The sequence below is a fragment of the Zalophus californianus genome, chromosome 9 (assembly GCF_009762305.2).
Source record: "Zalophus californianus isolate mZalCal1 chromosome 9, mZalCal1.pri.v2, whole genome shotgun sequence".
In the NCBI taxonomy this organism is placed as follows: domain Eukaryota; kingdom Metazoa; phylum Chordata; class Mammalia; order Carnivora; family Otariidae; genus Zalophus; species Zalophus californianus.
The window spans coordinates 73,851,328-73,878,945 of NC_045603.1; the positions used below are offsets into that span (position 1 = coordinate 73,851,328).

The window sequence follows — 27,618 nt, forward strand, 5'->3', positions numbered from 1 at the left end:
ACTGAGGACAGAAGACGAAAGGTAGCTGGCAGCTACATCCTTATAGTGTGGTCAGCATATCAGCTAAACTTCCCCAATATTCACATCTTGGCCTTTGCTAGACCTCCTCTTCAGCACACATCTAATGAGACTCTTAATTTAGCCATCAGTTCTTGCCTTTTGTCCTGTGATTACGTTGGAGAAGATCAATGAAATAAGCTGACACTTTGGGCTGCCATCAACCAAGCAACCCCAAAGTAGTATTTGGGAGGTCATATTTGTACATTTGAAGATTTGTGGGATTATCAAGTTTAGCTTTTTTTGAAGAGAATGCTCTACCATATTTCCAAATAAGTATGATATTTTGGAAGTGATTGGAGCAAGGTGTTCAATTCCACTTTGTTTTTATAACATATTGTAGTAACTACTCACTTTTAACTTAAGATACTAAAATAATCAGTATTTGTTACCAATTTTTGTGGATTGTTTTGTTGCTAACTTGGGTTAGCATCATTGTTGCTAATCTGGATGGCATCAATTCAGGGACCTATTCACCATATCCTTTCTAATCTAGGAGAAACTATTGTTAACTTATGATCATGCTGAACCTGAGCTGACTTAGGTAGAGGTCTTCAAAAAAGGTAAAAAAATCAACATATAAAATATGAGTAGCAATTGATACTTTGGGCTAGCTCTGGGCTTTCCAAAAGAAAGTTAGTTGAGATTTTCCTGCATTCATTTTGTGCTCTGCATTAATTTTGTAAAACAATTTCCCTTACACTCGGATGTGTGGGAGCATGAGAAAAGAGAAAGGGGGCAAACAGGTGACTGTTGTAGAATATGTAGGACTAACAGCTTGTGATTAAACTCTTAGAAAGAAATTCTTGAATTGCCTTTAAAATTTCATCTCTCTTCTTGTTTCAGCTCACAAAAAAATAGTTCAATAGAAAATTATAAAAATGTTATTTGTTTTCTCATGAATCCAAGTAGAAATTATGCAGAGTTAAGAATGAACACATTTAAATACCAAACAAAATTGTTTTCATAGTCCTTTAATATCTCCCCATTCAAAGGAACATTATAGACCTAATTTCTAGTTTTGGATATTCTAGGCTTCCATTACTTTAGTTGTTATTGATGTAGATATTTACATGAAAATATAACCCTGATTGTTTGTGAAACCATATTGTTAGCTTGTTACTTTTCATTCACAGTCTCGGTTGCTAAAACACTCTGTTTGGCTGCAATCATCAGGTTTAAGAATTCAGGTATACAGTGAGCAGATGAGACAGAGGCATTCTAAATCAGCCAAGCTCCAATTTTTATGCAAATATTCTCTGAAATAAAAATCTAATTTTTAGGACTTTTTTTTGGTTAAGCAGTACCGTGCTTTTCCTGGAGCATAAGATATATTTTTTTGACTTGAAGTCATAAAGAACTTTATTTTCTAAATAGAAGAATAATATCTACAAAGGATGTCTTAAAGTATAGTAATAAAAACTGATTGTCCCCTCTGGATTGTTGACCCTGGGGTCATTTTTTAAAATTATACTCTGTACATTTATCCCAGGGATTATGTTATTTCTGTTTGCTTATTAAGAAATAATTTGAATAGGGCGCCTGGGTGGCTCAGTTGGTTGAGCGACTGCCGTCGGCTCAGGTCATGATCCTGGAGTTCCAGGATCGAGTCCTGCATCGGGCTCCCTGCTCAGCAGGGAGTCTGCTTCTCCCTCTGACCCTCTTCCCTCTTGTGCTCTCTATCTCTCATTCTCTTTCTCAAATAAATGGATAAAATCTTTAAAAAAAAAGAAATAATTTTGAATATTAAAAATCTGATATAATTGGGAACTAAAGATATTTACTGAGTAATCTTTAATCTATGGCCTTGAATACCTAATAACTCTTAATAAGGACAATGTCAGATTCATATAAAGTCACAGACTGTTCTGAAATCTAAGATTCTGCTTTAGAGTAACATTATCATTATTATAATTATTATTATCTGTAAAATGGGTTTACTCACTTCTACAGATCTGTAAAATATATGTTTCTACATTTCCAATGGCTCTATACACTATACAGATACACTATAAGTATCTCAGGGCAGAATCATAAATATCAGTTTGGTTAAGCCCTCCATGTATCTTAAGTCTTCATGAAACTCTTCACTCCACCACCAACATGTCCAAGAACAAATATCTATAAAGTTTTACCCACCTCTTTGACTGGCAGATGAAGGGGGAAACATCACAAATTCTGCGTACTGAGTCCCTCTAAGTTACCAGAATTTCACGTCAACATGGAACCCTAGTCCATGCTTTTTATCAGACTATTAAATGTATTAGAAACTTGCAGGACTACAGACTGCCCTTTTCTTCCTCTGAAGAAAGCCTGAACTCTCATGCAACTGATTCCAATGAGTTACAGAAGTCCCTACCACTTATATTGAGTGGTTTGCTAGTTTCGTTGGTGTTATTTTAATCTGTCCCTTATGTTATATGACTTGTCTTCTCAAAGACTGGCAATTTTAAAATATTTTTATAGAGCTGAATGCCAAGTAGCCACTGAATAAATCCAGACTGATGAGAAAGCCATTTTAAACCTGAGTTACCACCCTTTCCCCCGAATCTCTTAGCATAATGAAACATTGTAACAAATAGGACTTTTAAACAGAGTGTGACAATTCATTGAATTAGGTGATATACCCTTCTGTCTCTCTGAGAATTTATCATCTTGTGACATTCCTCTTTCCACAATGCATACCACAATCACCAAATAAAACAGATGAACCACGCTTTCTGGGATAAGGAAAAAATGTTTTTATGTTGCCTCTGCCAGAAGTTACCTCCATTTAACTCATCTCTGGGTTTGTAGTGACTTGGAGGAAAGACAAGATCAAGATTAGAAGCATGAAACTGGGGGCGCCTGGGTGGCTCAGTCAGTTAAGCGTCTGCCTTCCGTTCAGGTCACAGTCCCAGGGTCCTGGGATTGAACCCAGCTGCAGGCTCCCTGCTCAGCGGGGAGTCTGCTTCTCCCTCTGCCTCTGCCCCTCCCCCCCACTCATGGGCGCACGCTCGCTCTCTTGCTCTCTCTCTCTCACTTCCTCTCTCAAGTAAATAAATAAAATCTTAGGAAAAAAAAAAAAGAAGCAGCAGCACAGGACTGTTTATTTCCCTCACATCTTAGCAGAAAGGGACCACAAGAGAGAGGGTAATAGGCAAGATGCTCACTGGGCAAGTTCTGGGAAATTAATAGGTAAATATTTGGCCAGAGTCAAGTAATTGCAAAGATGCAGTTGCTGATAACTGAGGCAGTGCATAGTAGTGACCAAGAATTTAGGTTCTGGCATGAGCTGCCTAGTTCAAATCTTAGATCTGCCTCTTCTTATCATAACCTGTTTCCCTTTATATGAAATAGGAATAAAATAGTGCCTATCCCATGGAATGGCTATGTGGATTAAATGAGTTAACACTCAATAAATGCTAGCTACCATTTTTCTGAATAATTTGAATTTGTTTAAAGTTCCAATGTGTCTTATCTCATTTGGTCTTCATAATATTGTTGGTGGTAATTGTCCTAGTTATCAGAGACTTGGAGAGAAAAAAAGATATATTCAACTTTACGAAGTCAATAAATGTTAATTTTTTTATAGTTCACTTCTCTATGGAGGGATGCCAAGACATTCCTTCCATTCCAGTCTCAACCCAAACCCTTGACCCTGATTCTACAACTTGTCTGAAATTAAGAGATAAAAAGTTTAATTCCACTTTTGAAGTAAGAAGTCTTGGGGGGGGAAGAGGGAGGTACCTACCTATCCTAAGCTAATTTTAAAGGATAAAGTAGGCTTCTTGATACTGCTTATTTTAAGGGTAAGTTGAATATCAGTTAAGTCCTGTTATTAACAAGCTCCATAAGGATTTCTTTCCCTTAAAAATACTTGAAGCAAGTGTGATGATGTTGTCAAATGTTTCCCTTACTTTTATAAAATTGGCAGCTTTGTGTTGTATAGGTTGCCTCAGGAAGCACATCTTGCCAGGACATGCAATATTGTGAGGGGTTTGTTTTTTTTTCTAACCCAATTTCTTATTTGAAAACTGAATATACATGTCTAAGATTTTTTATGGTGTTTCTTGTTGTGGCACCCAAGTGTTCGGCATTCATCAAATCAGTGGAGAGCTAAACCCTGCAGTGCTGAATGGGGCTAAATCTAATAAAAAAACAAAGCCATTCTGCCTTCTATAAATACATTCACATAGAGTATTATATATGAACTAAACTAAACTAAGATTTAGAAAGGAAACTTTTACAAATATGAAGACTCAAACTTTGTTTTGGTTAATGCATGATACTAATTTTTATGCATGTTTAAATGCATGCTTGAAAAGGCTAGACATGTCCAGTGGCGTCTTTTTAAGTGTGGTTTCATTGACAGCTGATGTTATTTTTCAGATGATTTTCTTCAGAGCCATTTATTTCAGAGTCCAAGAAAACTGCATGTAGGCTTCATCATCAGAACTAGCACTAATTTAGCCCAAATATTGACAATCTGTTTTGTATCAGGCAGTTTCTTAGTTATGTTTTATGATCAGAGTGTGCATTTCCAGCCACACTATCTCTAAAATAGTTTCAGTGGGCGCTTAGACCTGGTGGGCAGGTTGTAGTAGAGCAGGAGCATTTTATCACTTATATCGCTTAGAATTGCTGGTTTATGGTTATAATAAAATGTAGACTGAGTATTAAAAGATTGCATTATTGGTTTTAAGTCATCTAGAGACAACGCACTTCTTACTGCCTACACTGGTTGGGAGTTTATTACCCCATCCTTGATATGCCACTGACCAACACTATGGGAAGAATTAATGAAAGAGAAGTATGTGTTCATGTTAAGAGAGAACTGTCTTTTCTGACCCAACAGAGGAAAGGATTAATTTGAGCAAGGAAAGGATGACATGGATTGCTCAGGAAATTTGTCCTCCAACATGTAGAATATTTGTTAATGAGCAGGTACTTCAGGGTTTTATTTTTATTGATTAGAGGACTTCGTCAGTGTAGCAGTTACCTGTTTATCATTTGAGAAAACTAGGGCTTAGAGACTTGGAAATTTTGCCAAGGTTTCCAACTCCAATCTATGATTCAGAAGTTCCAAAATCTTTCTACTAGGGATGATTACCTCGTCAGCATCTACCTCACTTTAAGTGGGACTGTTGGATAGTGCTTGCATTTTTTTGTTTGGGTGATGTTTTGTTTATTTTGATTATGTCACTTGTAAGATATTTTCTAAACCAGTGATTTGAAAAAAGTTGGTCACTTTGCATACCTTTCTTGATAAGAAGCTCTTGAACTACAAGGCCTTGTGAAGTTGAACTTTGGAACACTCTTACTGTGTTAAAAAAAAAAAAAAAAAAGATACTGAACTCAGTCTTCAAAGTCCAGAGAAAGCACAAAGGTTTGGTAATTGATGAAAACTAGATTTAGTAAGGACCAAGAATATTAGTGTAAATAGTTGAAGAACCACATCGTTGGTCTCATTATTTTTTTACTCTGACTTCTGACATTTCACTGAGCCATCAGAAATCCAGACTGTTTGGAAGGATAGAAAAGAAAACAAGGCAGGGGTCAAAGCTTACAATTACTTCATTCCAAGGGAATTTGTTTGAGGAAGTATCCAGATAACACCTCCTAACAAGGCTAGATCATTTGTGCTACAGTTTTGGGTTGGGCAGGTTGAGACCTTTAGCAGCTGGTGTGAAGGGAAGGAAATCTGACATGGGAGGGTCAGGTTCTCAGAAATAACCTGAAATTCTGGCAGGTCCAGAAATTTGAGAAGCGCGATGCACTCCAGTTTTCAAAGAAGTATGCTAACTCAGATCCCAAAAAGCTAGGTAGCATCAATAATGATGATAACAAGCATAACAACTGCTCATTGAGTGCCTACTAAAGGACAGGTGCTTGTCCTCAAAACAACAATCCAAGGAAGGTTTTATTATCCTAAACTTACTATAAAGGAGCTGCAGGGAGGTTGAATAGCTTTCCCAAGAATATGTTGCAAGTAGGTGAAAGTGTTTATATTTGAATTTGCATTTGTGTATATCAAAGCTTGCCGTCATTCTAGATCTTACTTGCTGAGGGCAGTTAAACCTGTGAGTAGTTTATGAGCATGGGAAGCAGGAATTTTGAAGATGCAGTGAAATTTGGATCAGGCAATTGTCTTTATTGTCATTTAGATAGGTGAACTACCTTTAAGAAAAAGAGAAAAGGTAAGAAACGAAAGGGGGTAAGATTTAGCCCATGGTGATCTAGGGGTAGGAAGGATTGGGCTGGATAATGGTTCCTGTGGCAAGTGAACCAGGGATTCAGGGTAGATTCCAGAACCAAAGTGAGAACAAGAATGCATGTCAGTATATAGAGGAAGAAGCGTAGTCTTGGTGCCGCCAGTGTGGCAAGAATAAGAGGAATCTTAGAGCTAAGTGGGCATCTCAGTTTCATTTAGAGGTTCTAAATTCCAACAGCCAGTGGATCTGAACCTAAGTTTGTCAAGATTAATTTAAAGAAGGATGGCTGCCAGTTCATCTTTCATACTGATACGGTTCAGTTTGTGCAGCTGAACGGAATTTGAAATTGGGAAGAAAGTAAAACAGTCCTTCTGCACACCCCCATCACAGTTGTTAGTTCTCAATAATAAATACGTAATGACAACCACAGAAAAGTTGTCTAAGATGGGATTACTGTGTGTGTGTGTGTGTGTGTGTGTGTGCGCGCGCGTGCGCGCGCTGATACACAGGCGGATGTGTAGTATTCTCTGACGTACACATATAAACTTGTTTTCTATGGATCTTTGCTGTGCTGGCTAAATCTTCCATCTTCACATCTGATTTGTCATTTACAGCTTTTGGAAAGGTGGCAGAGTAAAAAAAGGACATTTTTCAAGTATGTATTTTAGCAGTACTAGGACATATGCGTCAGGAAGTCTTATGAGATGTTACTACTAACTCATGAAATTTGGCAGGCATCCCTTTTTTATACTCTAGAGTATACTACTCCTGTCTAGGTTTCTTGAAATCCTGCTTCTTCTTGTCTGCTTCTAAAATGCAAAATGACAACTAAAGTAACACTTTCTAAGCAGAATGTTTCAAGGATTTATATGTGATCATTTTATGAATATTCTGCCAGGAGTCATCTTGTGTGAATTCAGATTTTTTACTTTGATGTGTGATTGATTTTTTTTTTCTAACATTAGCCTTCATGCAATATTGAAGAATGAAAAAGGGTAATAGGATTACCGATGAAGATGTTTTGTTTGGTTTACTTTTATGACACAAATCATTTATCAAAGTCTACAAGAAATCTGTCTTAATAGCCTAAAGTTATAGTATTGCTAGCAACTTTCTTTAAAATTTTTATTAGTGGGGTGCCTAGATGGCTCAGTTGGTTAAGCACTGACTCTTGATTTCAGCTCAGGTCGTGATCTCAGGGTTGTGAGATCAGCCCTATGTGGGGTTCTGCACTGGGTGTGGAGCCTGCTTAAGATTCTCTGCCCCACCCCACTCCTGCCCCTGCTTGTGCACAGGTGCACTCTCTCTCTAAAAAAAAACAACAACAACAACAACAAAACTTACTTGTTAATATTTTCAAAATAACGTAGAATGTGACACTTGGTATAGCAAGTATACATTATAATATGAATGGAAACTTGGGAATCATGGGAATGAATAAGCTGTTACCCACAGTAAATGCACAGTTGAGTTTTAAGTTACACTATTGATTGTGAATTCAGTGATAAACCACTGTACTGTTTTTTGTCATTGCTTTTAATAGTAGAAAGCTGGAATTGTAAGCTCCTAGAGGTTCAAGGATCGTTTTGGTGGGCTCCTATTTTCTTAACCCAGTGCCTGGCAATCAGAAGATACTCTATAAATGTTGAATTGTAATTTTTTAAATGGAAAACCCCAATGGTGTGGTAAGAGGCTCCCCCTTTCTTTTTTCCTTCCTTCTTTTCTTCCTTTTTTAAAATTTTCTTTTCTTTTTAACACTTCATTATTTTTTGGTACCTAATTTAGCTTATTTAGCTAGCTAGACATTTTGTTAGCTAGAGGTTTCAATAAGGCAGTTTAATAATATATATCTCCTCTTTTTTATTTTTTTTAAAGATTTTATTTATTTGACTCAGAGAGAAAGACAGCGAGAGCAGGAACACAAGCAGGGGGAGTGGGAGAGGAGAGGGAGAAGCAGGCTTCCCGCGTAGCAGGGAGCCCGATGCGGGGCTCAATCCCAGGACCCTGGGATCATGACCTGAGCTGAAGGCAGATGCTTAACGACTGAGCCACCCAGGCGCCCCTCCTCTTTTTTATTCTTATGTACAGTATAGTTCTTTAGTTGGTAGCCATGCCTTTTCCTTATAGTTTTGCTAGGCAGAACTTTGGCTTTGAAAGGACCATTGTATCTCCTGATTATTGAAATTGTTTACCTGCAACTAATGCTTCTAAGAAGTTGGTGGTTATGCTACCCATCTTGGGCTGTCCTGGACAACATATTAGAAGCAATCATAAGTTGAATGCATTCATTCACCCAGTAAATACAGTGAGGTTCCAATATTGGCAAAGCATTTTGCAGACCCTGTTGCAAGAGACAGTTGAATCAAGACAAGGTATCTATTCCTACAACCTGACGGAGATCAAACCGAAGACTCAACTCCTAAATTGACCTCTATAATGTGCTAAAACATATGTTCTTGCAGCTCAGAGTTTTCATTTCTAAAGAGGTGTCATTTGGAAAAAGTTACATAAAAAGGAATTTGTGCTGATAATTTTGTGATTTATATATTTAACAACATACTTGATATAACGGCTTATTTGCCCAAGCAGAAGAATGTGCCCTGACATTCTTATCATTGAGGATATTTGCATAGTATCATTTTTATGTTTGTGACATAATAATTACTATCTTTTATTATGTTATTATAGTCAAGCAGTTTACAAATACTTAATTGTAGAAATAGAGTAGTATGGTGTTTATGAATATGGTCTTTGAGGTTTGTGAATTCAAATTTCAATACTGGCATTTATTACTCATGTCAAAAGTTACTAAGTTTTGTGAGCATAGTTTTCATTGTCTATAAAAGGAGAATAACAGTATCTTTAAAAAATTACGAAGTTAGTTGATAAAAGCTATGTAAAAGCACGTTTTATATGCTTATACATAATATATATATAATGCGTTACATATATACACATATATAAATATAGAGAGATATCATGTTTCATTTAGTTTCTCTGTTAGTTCTTGTTATTGTTGTGTGCCAGGCACCTGACCTCTGAGAATTTTGAAACTTGGCTAATGTCAGCAACTGAGTTGCTGTAATTTAAACCCTGTTTTTTCAGACTCAAAAGCTGTACCCTTTCTGATACATCTTACCACCCTGTATTCCAGTCACTTCTTTCCCTAGCAGTAGAATGACGAAGCAATGTGCTGTTGGTGACTGTTCTTTTCAATTCCTCAAAGGGACTTATTATTTCAAAGTGTTCTCCCAAATGTCTCATTATATTCTTTTTCTAAAAGTTTTTAACTCCTTCTGGTTCATACTGGTTAGTGGTATGCTCCAAATTAGCCTATATTCTTAGCCTATAAACCTAATTTCTCCTGTGAGGAAAAAAAACTGCCTTATAGCTATAAAGAGAATCTATATTAGTTTTTATTAAATGTAAAGCCCAAAAGGTTGTTCATTCCTTAGGAAAAAAAAATGTGTGAATTTGTTTCAATACCTGAGTAGTATTTAGGAATTTTAAAACTGAATTTTTAGAAAAAGAAGGAAATATTACTATAATTTATACTAAGAGAACTATAAGGAATCCTATGCTGTAGTACCCATCATCGTCATCATCATCATCAACGACACCATTTAAACAGCAGTTCCAAACTTTAAAGTGTGAAATAAGTTGTGCAATGTGCCAAAAGTAATGTTTCTAAAAATAAGGTGATTTATAGTACTCATGTTTTCAAATGACTTACTTTTTAAATTTTTTTAAAATTAGATATGATTGCAGGTTATCCCAGTAATATCATTGTTGTTTATTTTTGTTTTTTTGCTTTCTTTTGTAAGAAAGAGGTAAAATTACATATAGGAGTTGGAAATGTATCCAAAGGAGTGAATATTTTATGCAAATACCACCTCTTTGGTTTCTATTAGAAAATAAAAAAGAAGATAAAAGAACTAACCCAGTAAAATAATTTTGGGTAACTACCATGTGCTGAAAATTTATATTATATAAAACCAACATCAGCTATATAAATATTTATCTATGTCTATAAATTCACACACACAGGAATGTTCTGAGTACTGAGGGATAGATTAGTATCTGAAATACTTCATTTCTGAAGAAAGCAGGAGAAAATCCTGTGTGTTCAGTGTTGTGAAAAGAATTAGTTTAAGGAATGATATGATTAGAGATGATTTTAGCTCTGCCACACTTCTAAGGGTATAATGATTCAACAATGACTACAGAATGGTTTTAAAAGCAAATTGATAATAAATGCTGACATTGGAGACTGGCAAATCATTATTTGCAGTTTGACTGACTTCTTTATTATGAGCCCCTCACTTAGTTATTGTGTTCCCAAATAGGAGCTATTTTCATTCCTGACACTTTGTTTCTTATTTTACAATTGTATGATTGTAAAGATATCTTGCCCAATTTTTACCTTCTAAAACTGCCTGTCCTGATGCTATCCAGTGTTTACTGAATATCCCTGCTAATAATAACATTTAGGAAATTTAATGATGTTAAAAAATTTGATAACACAAGTGGAAATCAAACTCTTTTCTATGAGATTAATTATTAATGATTCTTATTTACTTATATTCTAGAACGCAAATCAATTTCACAGTGGCTATTGATTTTACAGCATCAAATGGTGAGTATTATGACTATCACTAGTACAAAATATCAGCAATTAATTGAAATGTAAAGATTTATCTTCATGAGGTTAGATATTTTATTCCTATATTTACTTCTGAAGTGTGTCATATAAAATTCAGGTCATGTTTCTTTTCTTTTTACTATAATGAAATAATTAGGTATACAAATGACTAGAAGAAATATAAAAAAAAAGGCCTAACACTCCCATTCAAATTTAGTAAATATTGAACTACTATAATTTTTGTTTCCGATATTTTTAAAAAGAAAATCTGAGATCTAGTTAAGCCCATTGTGTATTTTGGCCCCATTTCTTCGACCCTCCCTTTGTCTTCATACATAATTATAATGCTGAAGTGTGTTGAATTATCTTCACTTTTAGTACTTTTGTGTGTATTAATATACATAAATGTAATTCAAATCATGTACTCTATGCAACTCACTTCATTTTTATTTGACTATTTTTAAGAATTACTCATTTTAACACATTTGTATTTAAATGAGGGGTATTATCATAGAATATCCCATGCATAGATATTCATAATTTGTTTATCAAACATTTCAAGAAAGAAAAGATAATGAACTTTTTTTAAAATTTTATTTTGAAGTACCGTTGTATGAAACAGATCATTTGAATTGAGTTATTATGTATCATAAGAACATGAATCTCATTGTTTAATTTTTACCAGGTTTTGCAGTCAGTTATATTTATCAGTTTTTTCCCCAAATTACTTATTGTGCTTATGGCTCTCACATTATTTTCTCTTTACCTCACATTTCTTGCACTTTGAGTCACATTTCACAAAGTAATAGAATTTTTAGGTAAGGAAGAACCTTAGAGATCGTTTACTCCAACCCATCCTCTTATTCAAATGAGGAAACTCATATCCAGAAAATCATTTTACTAACTACATCTTGGCTTGTTAATACTAGAGTTAAGAACAGAGATGAGTAGATCGAAATCTAATTTAACTCACCTTTGTTTACATGTTAAGTATATTCTCCAACACTTTGACTTCAAGTTAATTATTTTTATTCATGTATTTTATTCAGTAAAATATGAAATACAGAAATAAAACCTAAAGTCTAAGTGGTTTAAAATACTAGCTTTTGTTCACTGATGAATATTAGCATAACAACTAGAAGAGCAAAAATCTATTGAATAATAAGACACAAACTCTTGAAACTGACTTAAAAAGATACCATCTGAATAGACCTATAATAAGAGATTGAATTCGTAATAAAAAAATTATCCACAAAGTTTATCTGGGTCCAGGTCCAGATAAACTTCACTGGTGAATTCTACCAAAGAAGAACTGATATAAATTCTTCACAAACTCCTCCGAAAAATATAAGAGGAGAGAAAACCTCCCAACTCAACATATGAAGTTAGTATTACCTTGATGCCAAAACTAGACAAAGAAAAGAATAACTAAAGATCAATATGTTTTATGGATATGGATATAACAATCCTCAATTAAACACTACCAAGTTGAATCCAGCAACATAAAAAGAAAATTATACACCCTGAGGAAGTAAAATTTATCTCAGGAATGCAGCGTTGGCTTAATATTCAAAAATCAAATAACTTACCATGTCAATAGAAGAAAATGTAAATATCACATGGTCCTGTCAATTGGTGCAGAAAAAAAGCATTTTGCAAAGTCCAACACATTTTCAGGATAAAAACACTTAACAAACTAGGAATAGAAGTTGACTTTCTAATCTGATGAAGGGAAAATATGAAAAACCCATACCTAACATAGCTTAATGCATTCCCCCTAAAATGAGAAATAGGGCAAGGATGTCTGCTTTTGCCACTTCTATTCAACATTGTACTGGAAGTTGTAGTCATAGCAATTAGTCAAGAAAAAGAAATAAATACCCAGATTGAAAAGAAGGAAGTAAAACTATTTCTATTTGCAGATGACATAATCATATATATATATATATATATATATAAAATCCCAAAGAATTCACTAAAAATCTATTAAAACTAACAAATGAGCTTAGCAAGATTGAAGGATAAAATACCAATATATAAAAATAAGGTCTTTTTCTATACACTTCCAGTTAACAGTCTGAAAATGAAATTAAGAAAATTCCATTTACAGTAGTATTAAAAGGAATATAATACTTAGAAATAAACATAACAAAGTGCAAACTTTATACTATAAAAACGATATTCTGAAAAAAGTTCTTGAAAGAAATTAAAGACTGAAATAAGTGGAAAGATAGGCCATTTTCATGGGTTGGAAAGTTCAACTGTTACGAGGACAACATTTCTCAAAGCAATCAACAGATTCAGTGCAATCTCATTCAAAACCTGAAAGGCCTGTTTTGCATAAATGGATGCCCCAGAATTTCATGTGGACCTAGAAGAACCAAAGCAGGCTTGACAAGAGAGAACAAAGAGGAAAGACTCTTACTTCCCATTTTTGAAACTTGCTACAAAGCAACAGTAACCAAGAAAGCATGGTGCTGGTGTAAAGATAGATATATAGTGCCATGAAATAGAGTGGAGTTTCCAGAAATAAACCCATGAGTCTAAGTTTAATTGATTTGAGAATGGTACCAAGACAATTCAACGGGGCGAGAATGGTCTTTTTCAAAAAACAAAGCTGGGACAGCAGGATAGCTACCTACAAATGATTTTAAAATGTAGTCTATCCATACAGGAGAATACTATTCAGCAATAAACAGGAATGAAATATGAATTACCGATACATGCTATGGCATAAATGAACCGTGAAATCATTATGCTGAGTGAGAGAAGCTAGTCACAAAAGACGACATACTATGTGAATCTATTTATATGTAATGTCCAGAATAAGCAAATTAATAGAGATGGCAAGATTAATCATTGTTTGGAGCTGGGCTGGATGGAGTGATAAGGGGAGGGATAGTGAAGAGGTACAGGGTTTCCCTTTGAGGTGATAAAAATGTTCTAAAACTGGAGTGATGGTTGTACTTATCTATGAGTATATTAAAAATCACTTGTATATTTTAAATGGTTAAATTGTAAGTTATATCTTATTATATCTCAATAAAGCTTTTTAAAAAGTGTAGTCACGTGTGATTTTTTAATAAAGGCATAATATACGTCTAAGACAAAATCAGATATAAGTTTGATGATATCCAGTGTTTAAAATATTACAAAATCGTGAGTATAGAGTTCTAGCTATGAATAAGGGCTATGGAATCAGATTGCCTAGATTTACGTTCTAGTTTTACCAAATTTTACAGTGTGATTAGGCGTAAAGCATTTAATCTGAAAATTGGGTATAATAAAAAAGTACCTACATCATAGGTTTGTTGAAAGGTTAAGAAAGATAATGAAGTAAGGTGTTTAATACATGTTAGATCCCATGCTATTATAATTATCATGGATATTATTGCCTCCCAATGTTATCAACTTACCACAAATTCATTGTTCATATGCATTGGTGCATATACAGAGGTGGCACAAATGTGGTCCCAGATTCAAGGAATGGACAGTCAATGTGGCAGATTTTTAATCGCCATATTTTGTGGTGCAGAGCACAGGAGTCCTAAAAGTGGGAGAGGAAAGACAATAAGGGCTGGAATAAGCAAGGAAGGCTGTCTGGTGCAAGTAAAACATAAGCTGGAGGGGAGTAAAGCGACTTCCAGGACAGGGTGGCTACTTGAGAGGTAGAGACAGGAAGGAAGATCTCATTAGTGATACAGTGAAGAGATGGTCTGATGAAGATGCTAGAAAGAGACAGGCAACATATTTGCATGGATGGGATCCAGCCCTGCTATGCATGGTGGGTGAAGATGTTTAGACATGCTGCGGTATGAATGATATTTGTATCTCCATTTTAAGTTCCAGTTTTCTTAATAAAATGGACTTTGTTGCCATATTGCAGCCATTGGGTAACAATTCTTATATTTGAAAGTTATGTTAAATAACCACTTAGTCAAGTAATGATATTGCCCCCCTGTGGCTCCAGTGGGCTTTTGATCAAGTGCAAAATTCTAACTTTAGAAGAGAGTGTCATTGAAAAATTGCACCAGGTAATTTAAACAGACAAGGAAGATTTTAATCAGGACTGTTGCCACAGAAGTCAAGGCTTTTGCGATACAAGGGAAAAATTGAACCCAACACCTCCAAAACAAAAGGTGGGAGGGATTTTAAGTACTGCCGTGATCTAATGGAAAATGCTGAGGGACATTAGAGGGGACATTGGTCTGTTTACTAATTAGCACTTATTAAAGTTAGGCTCCTACCTTCGCAAAGAGACTAGGGGACAGGAGTACTGTCTTTCTCCATGATTACATTTCATGGAAGGCTCCCGGGTCCTGGAGAAAAACAGCCCTGGGTTGTAGGAGATTTACATCTCAAAGGTGCAGAGAAAGAATTTACAAATGCAAGTTTTCTAAAGCAAATGCTCTAAGAAAAGGAAGGTCAGGGGCCTACAGTTATGAAGAAACCTTTCCAAAGTTCAACCAAATTGAGGGGAATGAATGTTAAGGCCATTTGGTCAGAAGATAACTTTTTCAGAAATTTTGTCATGTGGAACTAGCCCTTAAATGCCGGTAACCGTTTGTAAATATAAATGCATTTGTGCAATGCATTATTTTTAGACCAGAAATGTTCTGTGTATAATTATATGTATTATAAATCAAGGGGAGATCGCTTCTTAATTTTGTTTCTCTCCGGATCTCAAGTGCTTATTATTATTTTTTTTTTTTTCTTATCAGAAAAGAACTGTGTGCCCCGAGGCTTTCCTCCTTCAGGCAATGTTTTAATGTAGAATTGAGCTTTATATGCTATTACAAGTCCCATTTAACTTTCCATTTTCACTTAAGAAACTATATGGACTTTCAAGCAGCCTTTGTGCTGGTAATTAGGGCAACTCAGTGTGAATCTCAATGTGTTTTGAGTGGTAGCACTTATATTACTCTCTCAAATTCATCTCTACTCAAATGCAACATCTTACGTAGTAGAAGTATATTGAAATTTCAGAACCTTGTGGCTGACCCAGACAGTAATAACAGTAGCAGTTAAACCTTACATTTCTATGGTGCTTTATTATTTTTAATCACTTCCACATACATAATCTCATTTTGTCCTTCCAGTTAACACTGTGGTAGGATTTATTGCAGACATTTTATAGGTGTTGTCTTGGAAATTGCAAGATTGAACTCTGAGCCTCTGGCTCCTAGTTTAATGTCTAGTTAGAAACTCTGAATCATTTTTCAGATATAGATATTTAATTAGCTTGAATTTAAAAATCACTATGCTTTCCTTTTTAAGTGATTAAATTGAGATATTTCTAAAATATTCCATTTATATTTGTAATAGAACTTTGGGAAGGCTTCATAGTTCTCTAATTATAAACATAAGGGTTCAAGCTAAAGGCACATGCTTTTTTTTTTTAGATAAAGATGACTATAAAATCAGTTTAACAAAAGTACTTTAATACTTCTTCTGTAACTGAGATTCAGGAGTAGCCCGTGGCATTGACAATGAGGAATAATTTCTGAAAAAATCTGCATATGCTTTGGCATATCTTTGGAAAGCCTTATACATGTCTGATATAATATAATAAATATTTCTATGTTAATCTCCAACCAAAAGAAATTATTAGATACAATATGGATGTAGGCAGAAAACATAATTTTAAGTATTTCATTCTGAAATAGGCATCAAGAAAAATGTAAAAAAAAATGACATCTTTAGCCTGATCAGTCATGTTTGAAATATTTTTTTCTGTCATCAGGCAACCCTGCCCAGCCCACTTCTCTCCACTACATGAATCCTTACCAACTGAATGCCTATGGAATGGCCCTGAAAGCAGTGGGAGAAATCGTTCAAGATTACGACAGTGATAAAATGTTCCCAGCTCTAGGCTTTGGTGCAAAACTGCCTCCAGATGGAAGGATATCGCATGAATTTGCTTTGGTAAGAATATATCACAAGGATTTGATCTCTTGAAAAAAAATAATTTGTTGGATCTTTTAATATTGGCTTACTGCTTATGCTGTAGTCAGTCATGTAGCCATTATATTCATGATTTGGGGTTCAGGAATTTGAGCACAATACAATAGGAGGTGGTTTATTCAAGATGTCTAGGACCTTACCTAGGATGGCTTGATTGGCTAGAGGTGGCTGGAATTATTCAACTAGAACCACATACCTGGTCTTCATTCTGCTGTGGGTTGGATGACTCAGTACTTCTCCATGTCACATCTCGGGTGGTTAACATATCCCCTAAGATGGCTTCTTTGCTCTTGTCTGATGCTCAAGATAGGATGACTGAAATAGCTGGGTTGCCTGGACGTCTCTCCCTTTTTCTACTTACAACCTGTCCACGTGGTTATCATGGACCTCATCACGGTATGGCCATGTCTTGGTAGTCAGATTTCATACATGGCAGCCAGCTTCCCCACAGTGAGTATTCTCTAACAGGCTGGGGCAGAAGCTGTAGGTTTCTTTACACCATAGCATTAGAAGTCTCAGAAAGTTGTTTTTGCTAAATTCTCTTGGTTATGCAAGTCACTAAGGCCAGCCCAGTTTCCAAGTAACCTTCACCTCTCAGGGGGAGACTATCTCAAAGAATGGATGGCTGTCTTAATCTACCATCTAAGAAAATGGCATATCTTTTCAAATATAAAGGAATAGTTATGGCTAGAATTATTTTTTTAATGTGAAGCAATAATTATGGTGATAGCTAATTATGATTTCAATATAATGGAGTAGCTATGACTGGAATAAATATTTATCTAGTTCATCTTTACATAGATCTAGTTCATATTGCGTGATTTTAGATGAGCAATGTACTGCATTCTACCTTCAGAATAAACCCCACACACATAATGCTTATGGATCCAGTCAGCCTTACTCTCCCTGCACTTTCTGATAAAATAATGGGAAAATCAATATAGGAATGGTTGGCTCTCATTTTGGAAAAATTTTAGCTTTTCATTAGAAGTGCCTTCCTACCCTCTATACATTTCAGAAGTAACCTCTTCCATCCCCATTATTTTTTTTTTAAAGATTTATGTATTTTTTTGAGAGAGCGAGAATGAGAGAGAGAGAGAGTACATGAGAAGGGGGAGGGTCAGAGGGAGAAGCAGGCTTCCCGCCGAGCAGGGAGCCCGATGTGGGACTCGATCCCGGGACTCCGGGATCATGACCTGAGCCGAAGGCAGTCGCTTAACCAACTGAGCCCCCCAGGCGCCCCATCCCCATTATTTTTGAAGGCCTTTCTTGTTTTTATTCTTGTTACAAAAGCAATGCATGATCAGAGAGATTTTTTTTTTGAAGTTCTCAAGCAAAGCAGACAAAAATAAACAATAATACTACCATTTATTGAGTAGTTACTGATTATGAAGCCAAATACTTTACAATCCTTTTCTTACATAATCTTCATAAAGTTTCTACGACTATCACATAGCGCTACTCTAGCAAGTGCCACACATACTGAATACACTGAAGAGTGCCTGCCCAAGTGTCGGATAGTTCAGTTCGGCAGCATAGCAGCAGTTAACCGGGGTTCTGGAGGACAGGACTTGAACCCAGATCAGTCTTATTTTAGAATACATGCTCTTTAACTGCTATTAAAGCACATTTTATAACAGTACCTATAATCAATCCCACCTCTCGAATATGTGCTTTATTAACACCATGGTATGATATTGATCAGGACACACACACACACACACACACACACACACACACACACACACACACACAGAACTTTTATATGATTAGATTTAAACTTCCTTAAATATCTTTTAAGAGCAGTATTTTTACATTTTTATTTCTATATTCTTCCTTGCTTTTCTGTTCCGGTATGCGCACAATTGCAAGAAAGGTTGCTGGAGGCTTTAATTCTTTTTTCCATGAATTAGCCCACATGCCACTTTCCCAATGTCATATAAAAATGAATATCTATTGGGATTTTGTTGTGTCTTAGAGAATTAAAATTTCCCAGAAACTTATAAAACCATGAAAGTCACTCATGTGATGCTAAGTCTTAAGTGCCTCAGGAAAAAGGTCATGAGCTATTTTAAAGCTTAAGAAAAGGAATAATTATGTTAAACTAAATGAGGTTTATTAATTTTTCCTTCCATACACTTCTTCTCACCCTTGTGTGTGATTTTTTTTCCTTTTATCTCTCTCTAATCCTCTATTTTTCTGCTTTTCCTACCTCCAAATTCATTTCTTATAAAAAAAACCTATGCCAATATCTATTGCCAAGGAAGGATTTTTTATTATTATTTGCATCTTAAACAATTCTTTGAACCCAGTTCAAATACTTACAGGATGGAGATCATACCCCTTTAAGGATATAAAAAATAGTCTCCCAAATTGAAGCTGAAAACGATGATGATAATGAATGAATTTTAACAGCACTGACCAATTAATTCTTTCAAAGCACTTTTTTTTTTCCCTTGGGTAAGTAAGGCAGAAGAGTTAAGTAGGTCTTCAATGAGACAGTATTTGATTTGATTTTTTGCTACGGTTTTCTGTTAACCTCATCCTAAACAACTGCAGTATATATCTATAGGTGCTGAAATGGCAAATAGGAAAACCAGTCCCATGTCATTCTGGCAATTAATGTAGTCTGTAATCCTAACAAACCCTCATATTTTCATGGTAACAATTTGTGATACAGATTCATAAATATTTATTTATCAAACCAAGTTCAAATAATCTTCAGATGGCAAGGGAAGCCTTCTAAAAAATTAAATAAACCCTAGTTGGTGAATTTAGGCCTAGCGCAAATGTTGAAAGTTGAACAGAAAAATGTAATTTTTAATGTTTTCTTTGCTGTTACTCAAAAGGGTCTCCGATAAACCCTAGCTTTTCCTATGAAATATGAATAAGCATATACATATATTCCATAGCGGAAAAAGAACAGGGAATAGAAAAGGAAAGAAAGAAAGAATGTCCTGGTACCACCATGTTTAGCACAAAGGTTGTAAAAGGCAGTCATTGCTCTCCTCGCATTGTGAGTCTGAGGACTCCTTAAGTTGTTATAACAAAATATAATAATAGTGTAGAGCATCAGAAGAGATATTCGTAATGGACATGGGGCCAGTGACCCTTTAAAGAAAGTCTCCTGAAGTGATCAATAGAGAAGTGGTTACACCTGTCCAAGTGATTTCTCCTACTAGAGCTCTAAAAGTGCTGGCCTACTTTTCGCTTATTTTGGCATTTATAGAAACCTGTGCAATTTAATATTGATATGTATATCTTTTCTTCCATCTAGATGCTATCGTTTTAACAACCAAGGGTCTTAACACTGTATGCATAAGATAGAAGCTCAACAGATGTTTGCTTATTGAATAAAAGGGAGACTTGCAGCTTCTCCCCACCTAAGCAATCTCTGGGCAGCAACGGATCCATTTCAAAGAGTAAAGAGACAACTCCTTAGAGTTTCTTTTCAGCATTTTGTCAACTTGTTAGCCCTGCTGAAAAGTGTTATAGGCTCTAGGCAGCAACAGAGACTGTATAGTCTTCTCTCTTGGAACTGACTCTAAATCCTCAGTACAAGTTTTCAGGGAGCCAAATGGAGGGAAAGATGGTTGAGAGACGGACATCCTTCCCCACTTAAGTCTGCGTGGTGGGATTAGTGCTCATTTTGAATTCTGTTCTTTATGTTCTATGTGTTCTACAAATTAACATTCATTATTTTATATATGGGAAAGGTTGTTAGTTAAAATGGAAAGATAAAATAGGGCATCTGCTGCCCTCTTCATTAATAAACAACAAAATTGAATGTACTTATTTTCAAAAATATCCTGTGCTTTACTTTTGTGCTAGAGCCACACATAAGCTTATTTTAATTTGTTTTAACAAGTAAAAATTAATTGCTTGTTAGTAATTAGTAACTAACACACATAATTATTTTGTGAAATGAGTTTTTAGACTTAAAAAACCTTTTCATAACTCATTACAACTTTGTCATTAAGAGGAAAATCTCATTTTAATAGCTGTAAATTATTTTAAATAATCCTGACATAATGCAAAGCATATATTAAAAAGAATGTATAATTTTATGTCCTAAGTATCCTTATCATCCAAAGCATATGAGGAATTCTTAGAGCAATTTATTATGGAATTAGGACTAATGCAGAAATCAGTGCTTTAAATATTCCATAATGATGAATAGAACATCCAATGATTATCTTTCCACCAAGAAATGAAATGATGGGAAAAATGGTCACCTTGTTGCAATTTCAGTTCCACAGGAATAAAGAAAATATATTATTTTCTAGAAATATAAACCCTTACTTAAAGTGTTAAAATGATGATGAAAAAGTTGCTCAGAACTATCCTGATTTGTATTTCTTCCCTTAAGGCAGATATAGAATACATTTTTATATGTTCAAAATCAATAATGAGTTTTAATTTTAATTAGCTTCATATCTTATCAGGGGAAAAGAATACTGTAAAATTTTATTTAAAGGAAGGTTCAGTTCAGATTAACATCAAAAGCAATCATTAACTGCTTTGTGCTAAATATTAAACTTTTACATTATAATTTCAATCAATTAATGTAGCCAATTTTATGGTATAGAACTATAAAAAATGTCTTTATTATTATATAAGAGGCTTTTTATTATTTTTATGTTTTTAAAAATTTACATGGTGGTCAATTAATTTAAAAAATTTGAATAAAAAACAAAATTAGAAGGAAAAAGTGGGTATATGGCAAAATTGAAGTGGTTGATAACATCTGCCTTAGTTTCCTAAGATCCCTTGTCTTTCAAAATGCTTAGGATTTCAAAGCGTGGTGGCATGGTGGTGGTTAAGAGATTAGGCTCTAGGGGCGCCTGGGTGGCTCAGTCAGTTAAGTGGCTGCCTTCAGCTGAGGACATGATCCCAGGAGACTGGGATTGAGCCCCACATCGAGCTCACTGCTCAGGTCTGCTTCTCCCTTTCACTCTCCCTCTGCCTCTCCCCCTGCTTGTGCTCATGCTCTCTCTCTCAGAGAAATAAATAAAATATTTTTTAAAAAAAGAGAGATTAGGCTCTGAAGTTAAACTGAGGGTTCAAATACTGGCCCTCTCATTTGTGTTGTGTAATCTTGGGACACACTAAACTCTCAGGGCCTTAATTTTTTCATTTGTAAAGTGGGGATAATGACAATATTTTATCTGCTTTTTTTTAGGGTTGTTATAAAAACTGTCTAATATATGTAAATATTTTAATGTAAAGCTTAGTATATAGAATTCAACAAATTTTATTTACAAATTACTTGTCATTTGTGATTGTTCAGATAAAAACATTCATGCTGAAATTATTGTTAACTCTGTTTAAATATAATTACTGTCTCTAGTGTTTTAAACATATCTACATTTTTTTATCCTTCCTCCCTTCCAGAGGTGGAGTCTAATTCCCTTTCCCTTGAGCATGGGCTATACTTAGTGATACATTTCTAGCAAAGAGAGTAAAGTAGAATATTGGTGTGCATCTTGTGGGACTAGCTTATAAAAGGTGTTGGGGCTTCCTTTTTGTTGTTTCTCTTGGATTGCTCATTCTGAGGAAGTTAGCGGCCATGTTGTAAGAACACTCAAGTAGCCATATATAGACACCACGTTGACCTCCTGCCAGCAGCCATGTAAGTGAACCTTCCTGGAAGCAGGTCCTGCAGCTCTGGTCAAGCTCTCAGATGCCCAGGTTGGCATAGTGACTGCAAACTCATGAGAAATGCTGAGCGAGAACCACCTGCTAAGCTGCTGCTGACACCCAAAAAATGTTTGAGATAATAAATAATTACTGTTTTAAGCCACTAACTTTTGGGGTAATCTGCTATAAAGCAATAGATAACTAATACACTGCTTTATATATGTAATTTGCAAGATCTGGACTAGGAGAATTTAACTTAATAATAACAAAGCATTCAAGGTGTGAAAAAACTAGTCTAGGTCTCCAGGTATGAACTTGCGCTTCTAGGTGCCTTCTCCCGAGTAAGAACTTAGTGGCAAGCTCCACTTCTTGTGGACAACATGAATGTTTCCTTGATTCTTTTCATTTTACCTTCTCTTGATAATTTTTGCACCAAATTACATTCCCTCAGACCCCTTCTCTCCTTGGGGTTATCAGTTGTGACCTGAAAATGTGCACGCGGCAGATATTTTGTATTTTGCCTTCTATAAGGTAAAACTGAATGGATAGTGATTTTTTTTTCTTGATTTTAATAGATGTCACTGCAGAAAAGTTGGGAAATATTGAATAGTTTTAAAGAATGAAATAAAAGTCACCAATTATATTTAACCACCCTGAGTTAACCACTGTTAATATTTTATTTACTTCTTTTCAGGGTTTTTATATGTTCATCTCTACACGTACATAGACATGTGTAAATGAAGACATTAATTATAGAATGTTGTGATATTCGCTTCTCAAGATTATTTAGAGTTTTCTGTGGTTCTTCTTTTGAAGAGTATCAATTTTTAATGCTTATATATTAGATTCATCATATCACAACTTTTATAATATATTGTAATCTATTGTTGATCACTTAATTTATTTTTTTTGCTCTTACATAAATGACTATGCTTCCAAAACATCTTTGAGTGTCAACCTATCTTTTTTCTTTTTCGGTTGATCTTTGCAGACACTACTAATTTTTACTCTTTTTTGCCTGTCAATTCCACAGAATGGGAACCCTCAAAACCCCTACTGTGATGGCATTGAGGGGGTCATGGAGGCTTACTATAGAAGTCTGAAATCTGTGCAACTGTATGGGCCAACCAATTTTGCTCCTGTAATTAATCATGTAGCAAGGTAAGTGGAAGTAGACAAGATATTTATTCCAGTGTACCAGACTGCAGTGAAATTATAATATGTTACCATGACTCCACAAATGAAAGGTGTTTTCTTCTCATTTAGCTCCAAGAAAGTGAGGAAAAAGATAACAGTGGAAAGAGTCTCCACTGAGCTATCATAATACGTTGCTAAGAACTTTACATCAAAGTCTCAAGTGAAGAATATAACACTGAGTTATTATCAGGACCTGTATTTGTTCAACCAAGAAGTGTTTTATTCTTTGAAAAGGCAGCCATGAGAGCAATAACAAGATCAGTTATGATCTCAGCAGTGTAAATCATTCAATCTAATATCACATTCCATAGTAACATGAAAGTAATAAGAGACCATGAAGACAACTAAAACCTTTTAGTGATATATAGGGCACATTATTTTAACCTCTTTGAAATTAATATAATAGCTAATTTTAAAAATTCCCAGAGCTCTACCTGTATATAGTACATAGTATTGAGATCAGAATATAATTGCTTATGATTCCAGTTACATGTTCTGGAAAAAGGTTTTAAATGTAAAAATCTGTATACATTTGTTTATCATTTTTTTCATCAGTGCATAAATAAATAAATTAGACACCATTTTTAAAATCCCTAAAAAGTTTGACCCAGTTGCAAATCCTCTGAAACACTGCCTTATTTTTAGAAAATGAAAAATGTATAGCTTTTGTATCCTTCCCAACATGTAGTCAGAACTTGAAAATACACTGCATTTGGGTAAGTGGATCAATGCCCAAAAGGTGACAAGAAACCTCAGTTCTCTGTTTAAAGATTCTGGTACTATATCATCTCCATATTGGACATCACAAGTGACTTAAATGTGTTCTCCTTTCCATTATCTGGGACACAGACAAGATACTAAAATACCCTTGTACCCAGGGCTGACCCCAGCAGAACTCTCCCGTGGAAGTCCACCGAAGGTTGACAGTGATACATTGATGACCATTCTCTGAGTGTGACCCTATGGCTCAGGTTTTTGAAATATTTTCATCCACAATCTGTTTTAAGTTATGAATTTCATATCTCATCCCCGGACACACACACCTAAAAAAAAAAGGATTATTTATGAAGTGGTACCATCCTTATCTTCTATTTCCTCTTTATTTCTATGGTGTCCTGTTCTTTTCTGTTACTCTTTTTATTTGTTTAATACAGATCTCGACCCACAAAATTGATTTCAAAATCCACTAATGGGTCATTACCTGTCATATGAAAACCATATCCTAGCTAATTGTATTAGCCTATATAACTAGTGTTATCTGTATTTTATTTCCTAGTTTTTTGAGGGTTGTCAAATGAACTAGTATTAAAAAATAATGTTATCACAAAATAAATTATAGTTGACTCTCATTCTCTCTCACACACTACCATACAGATCACTGTCTTTTATAAAAAGATAGAGGAAAAATGATAGGACTTACTTTGTGCAGACTCATGCTGGTTATTATAAATGTTCTCATGAGTGCTTACCAGTTAACTTTATATCTTTTATCCTGGAAATCTCTACTATTAGAGTTAAACTTTTCGATATAAAATTTCTAGGTGCTTTTCTATATACCATTTAAAACTATAGACTCTACATTGTCCTCATACAATTTGTCATGTTTTGTTCAGCATTTTAAAAAATTCTCAAATATAAGGGTAGTTGCCAGCTAATACTTTCAGGCTCTGACAATCATCTGTAATCTAATAATTCATCATTGTTATTGTTTAATGAGAGAAAATAAGAAACACATAAGATATGGCTTTTGGGGAATCATCTTTCCTTCCAATATGATCTGAAGTTCCATGTATCTACTCTTATTATGAAGCTTTATAAGAAATGCTTTTCTCTTTTACTTTATCTTTGAGAATAACATTTAATTTTTAAGTTTTTTATTAAGACATGATTTCTGTCTGATCCAAAATTGCCATCCAAAATATTTATCAATTAAAAGACAAGCTACTATTTTGTTCTAAATCATGAAAAGTGCCATAGTTACAATATGTATGACCCCTGTCTAAACAAAATTCCTTGAGAATTTGGCACTTTTAAATGCATCCGTCAGTGCTTCACCATGCTCATATAGGAGGTAAGTACTTGGCAAATGTCTAATAAATGAATTCTGTATATGTTAAGATATTTGTCATTAAAAATATTTTCTGTAAAGTTAAAAGCAAATGTATAGCCTGCTTTTTTATTTGCTTGATTTTTTCTTCTTAAAAAGTGTGTTTTCTATATTGATAAAAGTTGTTATTTGTAATTCATAACCATTCCCAACTAAATACTAAAAAGTACTTAGTTATTTAGTTATTTGCAATTTCTGTAAACATTTTGAAGAATGCTTATTCTTATTCTTTTTAAGAATAATAATTTTAAGGTTATGCTTATTTTTAGAACCGAAATATATGTGGTAAGATTATTGACTTTTACAATAACATTGAGACGACAGTATTGTGAGTCATGACCCAAAGCATCATGTTTTCAAACTTGAAAGTTTTATGTGCTATTCTGAGCTTTTCCAAACCCCTGCCTCTAATTTCCTGCCTGATCAGTTTTCCTTTCATAGAGTTGTCTGGGGAACAGCATTTCAGATGATGTAAAAATTCCACTCAACATCCTTGATGCTCTGTCACAAATTTCAGTTCAAACACTTTAGCTTGGTATTTAAGAACTTTTAATATCCAGCTACCACCACCCATCCAGCCTCATTTCCCCCCATGTTCTCCCAAATGTGCTGTACTCCAGTCATAGAGAGTCATTACTTCTGGTCTCTGAATTGTCATTCCATGAATACCTCTATCAAAACACTAATTTAATCCTACTCAACTGTTACATGTAGATCTTTTCCCCACCAAGGACAGGAATTGTGACTTCATTACATATAATGATATAATAATAATACAATTTATAATATATATGTTATAAACCAACATAAAGCCCAATACTTTACATTTACTGATAGATCCACACCTGTTAATTAATTAATTTATTTTGATTTTGATTCTTTTTTTTAAAGATTTTGTCAGAGAGAGAGAGAGAGAGTGCACAAGCAGGGAGAGCAGCAGGCAGAGGGAGAAGCAGGCTCGCCCTGAGCAAGGAGCCCGATGTGGGACTCGACCCCAGGACCCTGGGATCATGACCTGAGCTGAAGGCAGACGCTTAACCGACTGAGCCACCCAGACCCTCACACCTGTTAATTTAATTGAATTTTCTATATGCCATGCATTATGACTACATTTTAATAAGTAAGTTTAGGGGCACCTGGGTGACTCAGTTGGTTGAGTGTCCAACTTTTGATTTCAGCTCAGGGCATGATCTCAGGGTCGTGAGATCCAACCCCAAGAAAGTGTGGAGCCTGCTTAAGATTCTCTCTCTCCCTCTGTCACTCCCCTCCCCACTTGCATGCTCTCTCTCTCTAAAAAAATTAATTAAGTTTATAACAGAGAACTAAAGGAACTCTTAATGATAATGCTTAGTTAGTGTTAATGACCTATAGAAAATGTAATTGTGATTGATACCTACTATATCAGTCAGGGTCCTCAGGAGAAACAGAACTAATAAGACATATAAATACAGATATATAGATAAATTTATTTTTAAGAATTGGCTTATGCAGTGGCAGGCACTGACAAATCAGAAATTTGTAGGGCAACCTGATAGGGTGGAAATGCAGGCAGGATATTGTATCCTTGCAGTCTTGAGTCAGAATTCCTTTTTCTCTGGGAAACCAGTTTTTGTTAAGGCCTTCAACTGACTGGATGAAGCCCACCCACATTTTTGAGGATGATCTCATTTACTTAAAGTTATCCAACTGTAGATATTAACTATATTTTCAAAATACCTTCACAGGAATACCTTAATTAGTGTTTGACTAAATAACTGGCTCCCATAGCTTAACCAGGTTGACACATAAGACTATCACACCTACCAAAAGAAATGTAT

The 27,618-nt window shown here is 34.9% G+C and overlaps 1 protein-coding gene across 5 annotated transcripts in view; it reads left to right on the forward strand.

Moving 5' to 3' along the window:
• Positions 1–27,618, forward strand: part of CPNE8 (copine 8) — a 227,566-nt gene that overhangs the window by 174,678 nt on the left and 25,270 nt on the right. For 4 of the 5 annotated variants that reach the window (XM_027594830.2, XM_027594832.2, XM_035721795.1 and 1 more), the window contains 3 exons: positions 10,841–10,887; positions 16,637–16,818; positions 23,531–23,658. In XM_027594830.2, the coding sequence (XP_027450631.1) occupies positions 10,841–10,887; positions 16,637–16,818; positions 23,531–23,658 (357 nt within the window). Of the gene's footprint in view, positions 1–10,840; positions 10,888–16,636; positions 16,819–23,530; positions 23,659–23,763; positions 25,911–27,618 lie in introns of those variants that run through there. The other variant, XM_027594833.2, reaches the window with a different exon arrangement.